The following is a 17094-nucleotide window of genomic DNA, read 5'->3' on the forward strand; positions in this document are numbered from 1 at the left end:
CTTGCATTCTGAATGGTCAATTAATTCATTGACCTCTCATAGGTGGAGAAAAATCATGAACACCGTTACTTTATAAAATGTATTGGTGCAAAAATCGGTGCTTTGATGGCCTAACCTAGTTGGGTGAATTTCTGTTTGTTTTATTCCCGTCCAAGATACTTCCTAGAGTTGTCACGAGATTCGGTCTTGTTATTCCATGTCTACTCATAGTAAAAGAAAAAAGTCTACTGCGTGCGTCCACTGTTTTCACCATCATATCTCAAATGATATTCGCCAGCTCAAAGCCCACAAATGGATGACAGTGACACCATACATGTGGTCAATTACGGTATGTACCAAAATATCATTGGTGCAAGAGGTTACAGTAGTAAAGTCATTCTAAATCTGAATCAGCTTCCATAGGACGGGATGTAAATCAAAAAATGTTCACCTCTAGCCTACATATGATCAGTTTATGACATCTTGTACTGTATACAGTTCTCAGTCTCTAGTTCACTGTGAAGCACTTGGTCAATGTGAGTGATCCTTTTGATTGCTAGGAAAAAAACAAAAACCACTAGAAGCAGAGCATTAAAAAGTACAGCTTTAGCCATTTTGTCCCCGTTGAAAACAGTGGCCTCTTCTGGTGTGATTGTGGGATGATTTTATTTTTTAGTCTATGGATGAAACTCCGTTAAACAGGAGTTCATTATTACTCGACTTATGACATGTGTGCATAGTCTTGTTTTAGCATTGGGGATGAACCACCTGCAATGCTCTAGAGGGCGGGGGCTGAGGGGGTGGTGCTTCATCTAAACAAAGTCTAGTCATTTAATTGCATTGAACTAATCCAACTGTTAAACTTCCATTCCCTCCATTATTCAGAACACATTAAAAATCCTCCTGAGACCGAATCCATAGACCTATGTCCTCTGTAGTGGACATAAGTTCTAGATGCATACCCCTTTGAGCTATTCTATTAATTCCGGTGGTCTTTTAAAGAGGACATCCTGGGCTTTCTAATGATATATCATGTGATTGGCTGGGTTGCTGGGAACCTCCTTTCTTGTTCTCAAAAATGACATCAAAACAAGCACATTTTATGGAAGGAGGAGAGATAAGTCAAATAGTGTCTTCTTATTAAGCATTCATTATGATGGCAATATATGGTCTTGTTAATGAAAATGTCAGGAATCATATGATTAATTTTGAAATAATAGTGACATTTTGAAATAATAGTGACTTTATGAATGTCCATTATAATGGACACCAGGACCAAAATATTTTGATTTTTTGGGAAATTTAGGAGATCATTTGTATAGGATGAATGGGGGGGGGGGGTCAGATTTGGAGCTCTCAGGTGATGAGTGAGTGAAACAGATGAGGACTATGAACCTGTGCCTCAAGAAGATAGCGAGGAAGAGTAAGACTAAAAAATGAATTATCGCAGATGAAAGAAAAACATGAAAGTGAAATGAACAATTCAGAAAAACAAATAAAGTAGTCTAGAAGGATAAATAACCTTTTCCCTTATATTTGGCTAAGTTTACCCTTAATTTAATACCACTAAAAGCATAATTTGTCCATTTTTGTCTATTTTCATGGCTACCTTTTCATACTAAAACGGGCCTTTTGTCCACCACAGGAGACATGCTATAAAATTTAAAATAAAAATACATTTTTAAAAAATAAAAATTGTAAGATGTTTTTTTAATCCTAAATAGAAAGGAAATCACAACAAAAAAGAAATTGTTGGACACTTTTTTTTCTTGGTTCCCAGGAGGATGTCTCTACAATTGCCTTCTTTTGTTTTCAGAAAACTGCCCAAAATGATCAAGAAGAAAATCCAAAAATTCAATTGGTTAAAAATGTAATCTTTTATTATAACATAATTCATACAAGCAAATGAAAGCTTTTTTTTTTTCCTAAACAGAAAAAGAAAGAGCAAAACAAATCAGATTTTAACAGCTACCACTATGCATGGTCAGAAAAACAAAATTACTGGAAATTAAGACGAAAACTCTTCTCTTGCTCTTTGCTTCGACTTTCACACAACTTTGATACTTCCTCCACCCGTCGCTGTAGTAAGACTGTAAGAAGAACAAAGAGGAAGTGTTGAAAAGCTTTGTTAACAACATTAATGGCGGCTTCATGCCACATCGGATATTCGGAAATTCGGACCTCCGATAGAGGAAAAATGACTTGAACGCAAAGTTCGATCGGATTTTATGCTCGGAGACTTGTGCAGAACTCTTGTGCCCCGAGGTACCCAACTTGACGTCACTACCATATTCTCCAACCAGGGCAACACCACAAGAGGCGAATCTCACTCTCATTACAAATAGCAAGGTAATTTATCACTAAATTAACACTATTGATAGAAACACTTGCCCGAGACATTTTCCTTCTTGCTCAACCATAGTAAGCAGTTGTAACAACTTATTTATGCATTTCCTGTATTTGCTTTCTGAGCTCTTCTCACGAACACACTTTTTTCAGGTCTGGATTTTTTTTAAAGCTGGGTCCTCCGAGTTTACGGTCAGCGTGAAGGCAGTATAAGTGTTGGCAAGCTTAGTTCAAGCCTCGATCAATTCAATCAAAACAACAAGACATCAACAAGGAATTCAACATGAGAGCAGATTGATGTCTCCGGGGAGTGAGAGAACAAATGGTAGTACCAACCTGAGTTCTGCTCCACCCACTGGAGGGAGTCCATGTGTGCATTCAGGATTTTGCAAATCTGCTGGAGCTGAAACAGAAGAATGTCTCAGTTGAGCCAGTGACCTTGACCAGAGCCAATGAATGCCAGTTAACATGCAGTTTTCTTTTTTCTGTATGTTTACAAGTGTTTAACTGCAGTGGCATAGCCTTTAGTAACTTTCTCAAACATGAGACAGTCGATTAAATACTTCAGGCACCTAAACACTTGAGAGTATTATTCAACAGAGGCTTATCTAAAAAAAAAAAAAAACATGTCATGTAGCCACATTAACTAAAAGGATAAAACAACATGGCACTATGGCAATAGTGGCAATCAGTTTCCTAAAAATAGTACATATTCATCCTATATTAGTCCACTCCGACGCTTGAAGCAAAGGTCATGTACTCACTGGGTCGGTGGATTCCCCAGGTCCGCTGGAGGTGTTGAGATGTTCAATGATTTCCTTCAGGTCCTGGGACATCCTTTTCAGCTGGGCGTCCACATTCTCTGCTAGTTTGTACCTGCAAGGAGATATAACCAGTCTCAGTCAATACAGTAAAGATATACACTCACAAGCTAACCTAGGCAACACAAAAGTACATATTCTGCCCTGTAGATGTGTAACAGCTGCTGAGAATGGGCTTTTCCAGAAGTATGATCAATGCCAGATGAAAACTCAGCACCGATGGAACTTATTAAGTTGGTGGCCATTACATATAACACCACAGGACACCTCATGCTATTTGGTTATGTTATACGTCACTACGTCATATGATCATTTGACGATACTCTTTAAGTCATGATCATGGATTTTACGAGCCTTCCATCTTGTGGCTGATTGTTTCGGTTTTCAGAAATATTAAGAAATAGGTGTATTTTCCTAATGAGAACAAGCCAAGGTGTTCAAAGACGGCAAACTTTCACAACAAAAAAGGCCGCCCATTTGGTAAAGGAGTAGCTTTGCTGAACTTGAACTGTTGTTGTAAATAAGAGGGGGGTACACCTACGTTCTCTCCCGTTCCTCATCTGCGTTCTGCATGTAGATGGTTCCGCTCTGTTCCTTCACAGACTCCTCCAGGGGACCCAACAGGTCCTCTAGCTCCTTCTGCTGGGAGAGGATGAAATCTAGCTCCTGGTCCAGCCTGAGAAGAGAGGTTACCACTGGAGTTACTCCCTGGCACAATCCCCATAGACACCCTAATTATGTCAATCAATGTGTTCTGGAATTATACCTGCTAACCCTATAAACCTGACATCACGATGCTTTTGTGAATATCTGAAATTCCCCTCATTTTTGGGAGCTCATAGTTGCTCTAATAGTTAAGTACTCAATGGCCATCTATGGGCATGGGGTTTCGGCTCAATCTATTCCACACATTCTTTCTAGGCTGCAGTTGTCTACTTCACGTGATTCATTTAGCAGAAAGCATTCAGACAGTTAAAGAGTAAAGCACACCTCCTCTGATCCAGTTTCACCTTCTCCATGTCTTTGTGCAGAGACGTGATCTATCATAGAACAAAGAGAGTTCAAGGGTAGAATAAATTAGGATTTTATCAAAGAAAAATTGCTCTGAACTTGACTTGTATCAAAAAAAAAAAACTATGAAAAAGCTGTAGTATTCCAGGAATCAATTCTTATACAAGTTATGGCGCTTGCTGTCAGTGGTAAATGTGGCCAAATACAGCCCATCTGGTTTAAGCAAAAAATACATAAAAAACAAAAAACACCTAGAATCTCTTTGAAACTTTACTTGAATCAATACACTGTATCTATAAACAGAAAAAAAATCTATACAGCACAAAAAGAAAATTGAAAGAGACCGACTATCTCAGACCAAGGCAAGAGTCTGATCCCATTTACCCTCAGGCACACACACACACAAACACCCTCAGATAAACAGAACCCTCCCAAGTACACACACACTGTGTAGCAGAGTGATTATCATTCCACTCACTCTCTCTCCGTTCTCCACCAGCATGCGGTCCCAGGCGTTAACCTGCGTAGCCTGCTGGAGGAAGTGACGCTCCTGGTCTTCCAGCTCGGAGCTCCACTTATTGATCAGGCCCTCCAGCTGGGCATACGTCATCACAGGGGCCGTGCTGCACACAAACAGGTGAACAGGTAAGGTCATAGCATTCTTTTTTTTTTTAATTCACATCTTATAAAGAGTCCCAACCTTTTCGGAATTCGGGTTATATTATGCAGTGATTCATGGAAACTGCTCAGTACATAAGGATAAATAAAAATTGAGGTGACTGATTTGTGGACAGAATAAAAAAAAAAAACAATGATGAGAAAAAGAAGGGAAGTGAGAGGAATTGTTTTACCTCACTGGAGCTGCAACTGTCGTCAGAGCTGCCGTGGTGACCGTCGTTCCAAGCTGCGGAGCTGCGGAGGCTGTTGGCTTTAGACCGAGAGCAAAGCCTGAGGGGGCTGCTGAGGTGAGGGTGGCTGAGAAGGAACGCACACACACACACACACACACACACACACACAAATAACGCCACCATACTAAAATTGGCCCAATAAGAGGCAGGAGAGTAGACTGGCACAATTCGGATTTTAGGAATATTGTGTAAAAGACCTAATTTTGTACATAAACACAAAATTAGGCCCTTTGAGAGACCAATGTTAATCATACTTCCAACTGATTAATCTCCCAGGACCAGTTTTCCTTACATGGATTCAGCCTAGTTATACCTAGAGCCTAGAATTTCAATGAAAATCTCCACTGAAGAAAAAACATTTACAGGCATTCAGGGGTTAACCAACGTTCAGGAAACTGCCCCCCAGTGTTTAACCTAATCAGAAACTACGTTTAGACTGATGTGGACTCCTGCGTGGCCCTTATCAGTAAAGGTTTGTCACTATAGTGGGTGGAGATCTAGTGGGCACCTGTGGCAGCAGCAGCGGTGGTGGCGGCGGCGGCAGCAACAGCGCCCAGTTTGAGGGTCAGTCCCGTGCCCATGCTGGCTGCGGTGGAGGCCGGAGGGGCTGCAGACGTCGTCACAGCTCCCACTGGTAACATAAAAAAAACAATTGTTTTAAAAAAAAATAATAAAAAAAAAACATGCCTTTTTAATACACACTGCCTTCATGGTACTGGGGTAAATACTAGTAATATTGGAATGCTAATGTGGCAGTTACAACACATCAAACTACCATTAACAAGGAATCTACACAAAATAAACTTTTATTTATTTACAACTGAAATCAACTTCAGCTTAGAGCTTTACAAACTTTCTCTTAAACTCTCCAATGAACCCATTACTTGATCTCTTCTCATACTCTACAGCATTATCATTGGTAGCTGTGCCAGAATCAGTATTGCTTGAAGTAGCAATGCTAATAACAGTAGCGGTGCGGAGACTGATCCGGTAACAAGGCTTTGAGGCTCACATGAAAAGCCTGTAGCGGGAGCGGATGCGATGGGGGTGGCGAAGAGGGAGGCCCCGGAAGCTGGCGCGGCCAGGCTAGTGGCCAGACTGATGGCAGCAGCTGAGGAAGCAACAGGGGCTGGAGTAGCTGCAGTGGGGGGACAATACAGAACACCACAAGACATGCATCATTTGTCATAAACAAACATGCACTATGCACTATGTCTTGAATTTCCCCTAGGGATCAATAAAGTATATCTATCTATCTATCTATCTACCTATTCATTATGAACAAACAATTGGAATCACACGAGCCTCATGAAACTTAGCAACAACCCTACACGTAATGAGAATATTGATTATATTGCATTATCAATTATGGAGATTCAGCCAATTACTTTAACTACCCAGCAGTTAATCTGTAGTTAAACAACACAATAAAAACTGTTAAAAGTAAAGAATTTAAACAAAGAAAAAAAAAAAATAATAATTTCTACAAACAGATCAAATCCGTTTCCTTTTCTAATAACCATTTAAAGTATGGCTGTGTCATGTTGTCATATCTATCTGTGAACTTATTCTTAGTAAAGTAAAGTCTTGTAATGGAGTCCACTGAATACCTGCGGGTTTGATCCCGAAGGGGAATCCTCCTCCTTGGGTTGTGGCTGCTGGAGCTGCAGCTGTGGCAGCTGGTGCAGCACCACCAAGAGTAAGACCTGACAGGCAGAGAGACATGCAGAGAGAGAGAGAGAGAGACAGAGGCGTAAGCAGACAGGCAGTGGCAGATAGACAGAGAGAGGCAGAGAGAGAGAGAGAGAGACAGACAGAGGTAGAGAGACATGCAGACAGGCAGAGAGACAGAAGCAGACAGACAAAGAGAGGCAGAGAGAGAGAGAGAGAGAGAGAGAGACAGAGAGAGAGAGAGAGAGAGAGAGAGAGAGAGAGAGAGAGAGAGAGAGAGAGCAGACAGAGGTAGAGAGACATGCAGACAGGCAGAGAGACAGAAGCAGACAGACAAAGAGAGGCAGAGAGAGAGAGAGAGAGAGAGACAGACAGACAGACAGACAGAGGTAGAGAGACATGCAGACAGGCAGAGAGACAGAAGCAGACAGACAAAGAGAGGCAGAGAGAGAGAGAGAGAGAGACAGACAGAGGTAGAGACATGCAGACAGGCAGAGAGACATGCATACAGGCAGAGAGACAGACAGACAGAGGCAGGTAGAAATGTTATAAGGGATGTGGCTTCAGGTGAAGGTGTCTGTCTTTGTGCAATTTAACATACAAAATTGCACAAAGAACATTTTAATTTTTAAGAATGTTTACAACCATCCTCAATTCAACAATGAGCATAGGTCGTATGAGCAGGCAATTACTTAAGACTTCTATAGATTAATATGGACACAGAATCATCCACAGAAATAGAGCTTGTGAACGCAGGCCTACCTGTGGCTCCCCCCAGCATCAGAGAGGGAGTGCCCTGAGCAGGAGCAGCTGTGGTGGCCTGGATCTTGGGAGCGCCGAAGCTGAACCCCGCGGGGGGTTGCTGAGCCGCAGCCAGGGGCTGTTGTTGGGCCATGGTCTGAGCAGCGGGGGCCATGGTCTGGGTGGCGAGCCCTCCAAAGGAGAAGCCTGACCCAGCGGTGGATGCTGGCAGACCACCCAGGGACACACCCGTGGTGGCAGGCTGGGAGGCCGTTGGCAGGCTTAGGCCAAGTTTTGGAGTAGATGCGCTACGAGGGGGATTGGCACATACGCACACATCAAAGTCAAAACCGAATACACAACATTATTTCAATGTTAAAAACAAGTTAGCATTGTTTTTATAGCTGTGGAAATATATCAGTACTGTTGAGTTTGCAACAGTTTGCAAACTGACAATACTAGCTTTTATTCATGCGCTACTTTGAACTATTTGACCATGCAAGTACTGGCACACACACCCAAGAAGTCCTGAGCCGCCCCCAAATGAAAATCCTCCTCCAGTTGTGCTGGCCTGTGCGGGGGTACCAAAGGAGAACCCTCCTGTGGCTGCAGTGCCGCCATTCCCTGGGGTGGGCTGTGTCAGGAGGCTGGTGAGTTGAGGTGCAGAGGTCTGTGGTTGGTGTTGGGGTTGAAGTTGGTGTTGCGGTTGGGCCTGAGGCTGCGTGGGAGTCCCGAATGTGAATCCTCCGCTGGCTGGGGCACTGGTCTGGAGGCCGAAGCCAGTGGCGAGCGGAGCGGCTGCACCGGTTGTTTTAGGGGTTCCGAAAGTGAATCCGCCTCCGCCACCCCCGAAGTTGAAAGCCATGTTGGTATCTGATGACAAAATGTACGGAATTAACAATCACATTAAAGTAGCGCTGTCACGACAACAGCTTTAGCTTTTGGAAACAACGTGACAAAAGAACGGTCTCTGACATATATTCCCATGATGAAGCATGGTGTTCTAACAACGAAACGTAACATGCTAGAACTCTACATGGTAAAGTAAAATAGACAGAATTGACAACATCCAAATCTAGCGGAAGACATTCGAAATCCATCTCTCATGAGACCAGTGTCAAACCTGCTGACAGGCCTAGGGCAGCGTACTGTGATTTCACAAATGTTACAAACTTATTCCTGTACTGCATTCAATTACATATTTGTTTAACTATTGGCAAGTCTAGCTAATACCTTTCACAAACTAACAGGATAACATTAGCCTAGATAGCTTCTCAGTTACTACTAGCTAGCTGTAGCTAGCCAAACAAGCAATGGCATTATTATTTTGGCCAATGAGTGAAAATATCCCTAATGACATTCATCTACAAAACCTAGAACTAACCAGCGTATCCAGATAGAAAGGCATACTGGTATGCTAGCCATTTTAATATATCTTACTAGCATACAACGTCAAGCTATGCTAAGCATGCGTTACTCAGCCGTGAGAATAACTAATATTTGATAGCGTACGTCGCCCTCCAAATCAATCATTCTTTACACCACCAAGTCGACAAATTGACCAGTGTCTTCCAAAACAAGACAACTTTAGTCTTTTTCAAGATATCTACCTTTTCAGATGGAGTAAAAAAGTGTTTCCATTCCTCTCAAATATAGCGCGGCAATGAAGTCATCACATCTGCGACTCCGGACATGGGAAGACCTCAGTACGCTGGTTTAGAAAGTTGCCTGTCCAAAATTTAGACTTTCTATAGAACGGGCTCTGCCCGCAGCCTACAATGGATATCTAAAGGATTTATGCACGTCATCAACAACATTGTTTTTCTATGTTTTATTTTCTTACATTTTGCAATAAGCTGAATATAAATTAAATTTATCATATCACATCATACTTTTTGCACTTTAACCACAAAATGTACTCCATCTTATGCAGCTCTGCATTCACAAATAGACCTACCTGTAGGCTATTTAGGCCTAGGCTACCAAACAAAGCATCTGGCATCTACACTAAACAAAATATGTTTTCATATCAAGCCATTTTTGTTCTGCAACAACTTATGGTTTCTTCAACCTTCTCTTTTAGGGTTGTAAACCCTCCGGATGTAGGCTAAATAGGCCTATAGCCAAACTTTCGGCTCTTACCTTTTCATGTCATTGTCACATAATTATTATACTATTTAGCTACTTATGAATATGCTGACAGACTTTCATCCAGAGACTCACATGTTAATTGTTATTACAAGGCCCAGTGTCCCCAGAGCAACTGAGGTGAAGTAGCATACCTTGTTCAAGCACACAATGGTGGCAGCTGCAAATTGAACCCCTATCTAACTATCCCACCATCCCTCCACTACTTCTCAGAGCAAGAAATTGACTTTAGTTACTAGGCCTACTAGCCTGGAAAATCCAGACCCTGGATTTCCAGGGTATGTCACTACCAGTGTTTGTTGTTTAAAGTCTAATTCCTGTGCCTACCTTAACTAGAAGTGGTACATCCTTGACCTGCATAGCTACACAGCCTACATGACATAAAAGCCTATGCCATAGCAGTAGATGTTAGCCTACACTGTCTGACATCTCTTGTGATCAGGCAGAGCAAACACAGAGAAGACAAAGCATTTTAATAAAAAGTATCAGTCAGACACAAGGCTGGCTAGAGCAGACAGAGTAGAGCAGTAAGCCTACAGATTCAAGTGTGTTTACAAAAAAACAGTCTTTGCTAGCCATTCATTATCTTCAGGCTGGCTGATTCATTTTTATTGTTTGAATCATATGCACACATATACATTTTATACAAGAGTGCAAATTTAAAATATGAACATCTTATCCAGTCTTTTGCTAAAACATTCCCAAGTGTTTTGCTAAAATATTCCCAAAAAAGAGATTGTTCCATTCAGAGAGGAATTTGCTAGTCATATAACATTGTTCTGCCCATTCTCAGAGGAGAATAGTAAAACATTAAACGTGAATTTGTTTTTTGTTTTGAGGTGTACAGAACCACAGTCCATCAACAACATGGGGAAAAGTGTGGATACACCAAAAAGTTAAGGCCTGAGTTAGTGAAAAGCTGTGAATGTCCACTCGTACCCAATCATTAGCACTGAGTCAATTCAGAGGTGAATGTTAACTTCGCTGTGTGTTCCGTCTCCGTCAAGCGTGCTTTCGTTGCCGTCCGAGAGGAAGCCACTGCCCATGTAACGCAGCTGCCGCTCGAGCACGGTCAGCCTCTGCTTCAGCCGCTGCTGCGTGGCCGTGTACTCGCTGTGGAGCCGAGCGAAGCGCGTCTGCAGCGTGTCCAGTGCCGCCTCCAGACGCTCCACCTTCTCCTCCACCTCCTCCGCGCCCAGACCCCCACTCAGCTCCTCCAGCAGGCCTTCCTTCTGCAGGATCTCGCGGCCGCGCTCCTCCAGGACCTTCTTGGCGTCGGGGTACTCCATGACGGCCTCCATCAGGTCGTCCTTGGACAGACAGAAGAGGTCAGAGTAGCCGATGCTGCGGATGTTGGCCGTCCTGCGGTTGCCCATCTTGCTCCCGCGGATGTTGAGGATGCTGATTTCGCCGAAGCAGCTGCCAGAGGTCAGGAGGGCATACTGTGTCATGCCATCGTCTGCCACCACAGCCAGACGTCCCTCTTTGATGATGTACATCTCTTTGCCGATGTCGCCCTTGCGGCAGATGTAGTCCCCCGGGCTGAAGACCTGGGGCCGCAACTTGAGGACCAGCTCGACTAGCAGGCCCGCTTCGCAATCCTGGAAGATGCGCACCTTCTTCAGTGTGTCCAGGTGCACGTTGATGGCGATCTCGGCCCGCAGCTTGTTGGGCAGATTTTTCAGCACCTCCTGCTCATCCACAGTCTTCTTATTGGTCCACAAGTAGTCGAACCACTTGATGACACGGGCCTCGAGCTCCTTGCTGACCTTGCGGAACTGCATGTAATGCTTGATTGCGTCGATGCGCGCCTGGAACTCTGCTCGCGTGGCGTTCATGTTGGAGATCATGGAGCCAACGTTACCGACAATCGTGGCAAATATAAGAACCCCTACGAGGAAATCAAAGACGACAAAAAGGTACTCCTCATCACGGACTGGGGCCGGCATCTCACCGATGGTCGTGAGTGTCAGGGTGGACCAGTAGAGACAGTAGACGTAACACCGGGTCAGGGTCCCAAACTCTGGGTCTGAGATGTTTGGGTACACCCACTGGTCTGACCCGAAGCCCAGCGACTTCGAGATGGCAAAGTAGATGCAGGCATTCCAGTGGATGATGACCAGGATGTAGAGCACCAGATTGCAGATGCGGAACATGTTGGGGTAATTTGTGCGTGTCTCCGTGCGGTCGAAGAACTCAAACATGCGCGAGAATCGCGCCAGCCGGTTGAAGCGAAGGAGAGGGGTGTGGATCCCCAATGCGATATACGCCAGGTCTGTTGGAAGGATGGAGACCACGTCCAATTTAAACTGCATAGTGCGCACATAGCGGTCCCTCAGCTTGGTGAGGTCCTTAACAAGCAAACCCTGCTCCAGGAATCCTATCATTTGGGATCAAAAAGAAGGTCATAATTCATATGGGAAAATAACAATCTCTATAAAGCAACAGTATTGTAGTTATGTAATTCTATACATTTATCTTCATGAAACTGCTGTTGCAATATACTCTTCACAAATAGAATGCTTTAGTCGCCCAGTTGCACCCAGTGTAGTTTGGTGTAAGTGCCCCATACATGCATGACATTTTGTTACATAAAAGAATAGCTCCTTGGTGCTGTCCAGATCTCATCACCTATCGGTGTCTTTGTATAATGGTAAAATGAAAAGCTTGAGGGTACGTGAGACCATACTCTCCCTCACTAGTGCCTTCGTACCTGTGCGTAGCCTCACACACACATCCAGTATGTAGATGGCATCTGAGACATAGTCCATCACCAGCCACAGGATGAAGTTGTTGGTTTGGAGCTGATCAAAGCAGGCCCTGTGACAGGAGAGGGGACAGTCTGAGTGGAGAATGGAAAGGAAGGGGTGCCACAGTAAAAGCTTTGGAAAAGCTCTCCTGCATTTGCATAAATCATCATCTAAATAGGGAGCCAGAATTAGACACGAGAAACAGATTAGATCACTCAGTGTGTGTGTGTGTGTGTGCGTGCATGCGTGTGTGCGTGTGTTTTCCCTAGACATCTCTCATTGCTGAGCATGCCAGAGATAAGAGAAAGAGAGTGAGTGAAAGAGAGCAGATGTTGTATTTACGTCACTTTTAAATGCCTTGTGTTGGATGAATGATACACCTGATCACACAAGATGTGCTCACAATACATCAGACTGAATACAGAGCCAGAATAAATGTTATATACATAGGATCCACTGAGTGATGATCCTTATATCAATCAAAATAACATGAAAACGTTGAAAATATGAAAAAGATTCTTTTTTAGAAAACTTCTGAATTAGATTTTTTTAAATTGAACTTTGTTCAATATTATGCTAGTGGTTTTAAATGATTGCATATAAATGTACTGCAACAAACTGTATGTTTGTTGAAAGCATATAGGCCATGCAGGATGAATGCAGCACCATAAATGATCTTGCCTTACTCTACCTGACCACTAGGAGGCACCAGTTGTAAAGCACAGCAGCAGCAATAACAAAGACCCAGCGGTAATACAGATCATCTGCAGGGGCTATGACGAAAACATCTGACTTTTTCCTGTGTGGAGGGATAAAAGGATCACAGGCTTAGCAGGTTATCTCAGGACAGACACTACTCATAATTTGATATTGGTGCTTCATGTTTAAAAAGCAGTGTTCACCTTTTTTATTTTCAGGCATTAGGCCTATCTCTGCTTCATATTGTCTGATGTTTTTTTTGTTTTTTTTAAACATCAATCATTCAACTGTGTCCCATGTTTGCACAAAGAGCAGTATTCATGGGCTACACTGTATATTATTATTTTTTGGGGGCTTTTTATGATTAGCTGCATACATTTAATGTATGATGTATTGGTGTATGCTCTTTTCTTGTCAGATAACTCTCTGCATCAACTAGAGCTGCTGCTTTCAGTTGTGTATGTCTGTGAGTGCACTTGAGCGCTATGGCAGACAGATGGTGAACTCATCCACTCTTATCAAGACTGCACAGCTGTGCCCACGCCAAGGTCCACTTGGCTGTTCTAGTGGCAGCCAGGCTACCATTGCCGTATTACCTCACTGAGCATATGGATTGCCTTTGCAGGTCAGTATAGGCGGATCGGAGGTGAACAAGAGCAATAACCACAACCATAAACTGCCGAGGTGAATGGTGTATTTGTAGAATTGGAGGGAAAGCCAGCTTTGGTAGCTTTTACATCAGTGTTCAAAATCATAATAAGCTCTGTCTTAAAATCTCAAACCTCTTCATAGGCTCACTGTGTGTTCTCGTCTAAAATAGCATGTCATGTCTTACCCCGGACTTGGACCCCTCTGTCATGTCAAGATTCCACCGTCTGAGTCCCATTGAAAAGGAATGCAAACATAACTATGTCTACACATCCTCTGCCCCCCTAACTTCAGGAGGTATTGTTTATCAAATATCAAATGATGTTAACTGTTAGCATTTAAATTCAGGCCACATTCTACCTGGGTTTTGTCTACATATATGTTCATTCATAGACATCTATAGTAACTATTCAACATAATGCCCTGTAATGCTAGCAGTGCAGACATGGATGTGATGGGGTGGTACCCACTTGACTTGGGCGTTGTTGCTGTGTGTGCCGTCTGGGTCGGGTCTGGTGGTACTGATCCGGCTGGGGGCCATGTGGAGCTCAGGGCCCCTGAAGCGCTCCAGGAAGGAGTCCGGCCGCTCCTCCTCCTCATGGAGACTCTTATGCGCCCAGTCTCGCAGCGTCACCACCATACTCACCAACCTGAGGGACGGAGAGAGAGAGAGAGAGAGAGAGAGAGAGAGAGAGAGAGATAAAGGAGGAGGAGGAGGATGAGAGGGAAAGGGGGATACAGACATAGAGATGCAATGATCATGTGAGGTTGGGACTCCAAGAGCTAAGAACAGTGTGGAATACAAGACTATCTTGTACTTGCAGTGAATACACACAAATGAATGTGATCTGGAAGCGAGCAGTGTATGTGTCTAACTACTCATCTGTCTTAAGACAATAACAGTCACAGGGCAGAATTTGGGGCAATCTCTCAAAGGCTTTTCTGTCAAACCCGCTGACAATGAACGCAATTGTTTGTTTATAGTGGTAATGAACGCAATCATTTGTTTATAGTGGCAATGAATGCAATCGTTTGTTTATAGTGGTAAGTTGTCCTCACCTGGACAGTGCTCCTCGTCCACGGAAGGAGTTTTGGGAATGCAGACCCCGAGGCTCAATGACGCCAACCCTCTGGAGCTCTGAGGAGGTGTCATCAAACACAGAGGGCCTGCTGCTGTGTCACACAAACACACACACACACACACACATACACACACACACACACACACAAACACACATACACACCCAGCAAATACACAGATACAGCATGCACAGAAACACACCCCACAAACAGATACACCAGGTGAGTTCAGTGGACAGTAATCATCTGATCACATGTGCTTGTGTGTGTAATGATGTCATGTCCAGCATTTTGATCACATGTGTGTGTGTGTGTAATGTCATCATGTCCAGCATCCCTCACCGACTCATTATGCTCTCCGCCCTGTCAGACTCCTCCTCCATGCACGTCTTCACTGACAGCCTGTGGACCGCCAGGTCTGCACTCTCCACCAGCACCTGACCTGTCATCTCTTACCTAAATGCACACACACACACACACACACACAGAGAGGGTCATGTGAAAAAAAGAAATAGATACATCATCAGCACTTTTTATATTCATTCATTCAAGTCATATCAATGATGATATTAGATTAAAGACATGCACTTAGCATCACAGAAGACCTAACCATCTTCTCATGTGTGAGTCCCATAGCGTTGAAGCATAGGATAAATAGATGCTATGTCTGTGTTGTTCTGATATTAGGGAACCACAGCTGGCATTGTTAATGCAAACCTCCTGCAGGCAAAATAACCGGCTGTCTACACAACTGTGAAGTAAACAGAGCCATTAAAGTTTAAATGAGCTGAAATGCACTAAACACTCCATTTAAACAGATGGATTTTTACACACTCATCTCTGCTGAGTAATTATGCACAGCAGCTCTAATAGAGGTCACCATTCAAAGGTCATTAGTCATAACAGCAACGTGCAGATCATACAGGAGGGATGCTTGATGGGTATGGAGGCAATATGCCGCTGTGTGTCCCTGGGTAAAGGTCATCCAGCAAAAAACCCTGGCTTTCACTGAGAAGTTGCTGTCACCGTGGCGACGTGTCACGTTGGCTTCCATGGCAACCACAGCATTGTGGTAGTGATAATAGGCCCACAATTCCTAGCAGTAAGAGAGTGGGTCGTGCTGACAAGTACCAGGCTCAGGGAGAGGGAAAGTGAAATGACATCTTTGTCTCTGTCTCTCCCTCTCTCTCTTTCTCTCTCTCTCTTTCTCTCTCTCTCTTTCTCCCTCCATCTTTCTTTCAAGCACCTTACACACACTACCCACACACCATGTGTCTCACGACCTTCAGTGCTTTCAGTCTATACAAGAGCACTTCCTTGAAGCGTTGTGTGAATCATGTAAAGAGACGAAGCTACATACATTTCTCTCTCTCACTTTGCATAGGCCCATTGAGCACAGATTTCATCTGAAGACATTAGCTCAGGTTGAGGACAGTCAACAAAACATAGTGGGGATCTATGGATACATCTCTGGCTTAGCCTGTGAAAGTACTATCAGTATAAAAAATGTATGAATTATGTGAAAACTGCTGTAAATAAATGCATATTAAATCCACTTGTCAGAGGTGCACATTTTATCTTGTTAATTGGACTCCCTTCTGAGGATTATCGTACATCACGCTTTGGGACCCAAAATATGTTGGCTTGACAGCAAAATGAAGACTGGGACATTAAAAAAGGACCAATAACAGGCAACTTCAAAATATTAGCCTAGGATAGTTTGAAGAATATAACCAATATATAAGCAAATGTTAGATAATACGTAACATTTTGAGAGACTGGGCATTCATGAAGAGTCATAGTAACAGTAATGCTTTGATCGATAAAACTGACAGCGGTAGTTTTGTGATAAAACTGAAACTAGCTACAGTGACACTGAATTATCAAACAACTTCTATCTATTCAGTATAGATAGATAGATACTTTATTGATCCCCATGGGGAAATTCAAGGAAATTGATAAATATCATATTAATAAATTACTAACATCTCACCTTACTATGCTGATTCCTTCTTGAATGTTGGTATAAATCTGGCTCAAAACTCTGACACATGGACAAAAATCCACATGATTGTTTCGTACTTTAGAGCATCAAGGTCTCTGTAGAAAGTCCCCATGACTGACAAGGTCCTTTTCTCTTTGTTTTTCTTCCATCCATAGGAACACAACCGATTCAAATCTTCCTATGAAAGACATATGTCGGTGTGTGTGTGTGTGTGTGAGGGAGAGAGAGAGATTGAAAGAGCGAGAGAATAATGAAATGGGAGGGTGGGAGGGAGGGAGGGAGAG

At 43.3% G+C, this 17094-nt stretch overlaps 2 protein-coding genes across 3 annotated transcripts; both read right to left on the reverse strand.

Moving 5' to 3' along the window:
* Positions 1-1837: 1837 nt before the first annotated feature.
* On the reverse strand, positions 1838-9192 carry nup62l (nucleoporin 62 like). The gene is made up of 13 exons (XM_048231960.1): positions 9091-9192; positions 7999-8353; positions 7502-7788; positions 6679-6774; positions 6081-6206; positions 5577-5699; positions 5009-5132; positions 4636-4780; positions 4137-4186; positions 3688-3822; positions 3090-3201; positions 2662-2728; positions 1838-2069 (listed from the first exon to the last, which is right to left on the reverse strand). Exons 2-13 carry the CDS (start codon positions 8343-8345, stop codon positions 1978-1980), a joined length of 1704 nt encoding a protein of 567 aa, XP_048087917.1. The 5' UTR covers positions 8346-8353; positions 9091-9192; the 3' UTR covers positions 1838-1977.
* A 1050-nt stretch (positions 9193-10242) lies between these two features.
* On the reverse strand, positions 10243-16984 carry cnga2a (cyclic nucleotide gated channel subunit alpha 2a). 2 transcript variants are annotated; one of them, XM_048231959.1, is made up of 7 exons: positions 16799-16984; positions 15148-15261; positions 14785-14895; positions 14196-14375; positions 13070-13177; positions 12342-12448; positions 10243-12008 (listed from the first exon to the last, which is right to left on the reverse strand). In XM_048231959.1, the coding sequence occupies exons 2-7, from the start codon at positions 15252-15254 to the stop codon at positions 10591-10593; spliced, it is 2031 nt and encodes a 676-aa protein (XP_048087916.1). In that variant the 5' UTR covers positions 15255-15261; positions 16799-16984; the 3' UTR covers positions 10243-10590. The 2 variants fall into 2 exon arrangements, with proteins under 2 accessions (XP_048087916.1, XP_048087915.1); XM_048231958.1 differs by having other exon boundaries at positions 14785-14898.
* Positions 16985-17094: the final 110 nt, after the last annotated feature.

This window comes from Alosa alosa, chromosome 21, assembly GCF_017589495.1.
Source record: "Alosa alosa isolate M-15738 ecotype Scorff River chromosome 21, AALO_Geno_1.1, whole genome shotgun sequence".
In the NCBI taxonomy this organism is placed as follows: Eukaryota; Metazoa; Chordata; class Actinopteri; order Clupeiformes; family Clupeidae; genus Alosa; species Alosa alosa.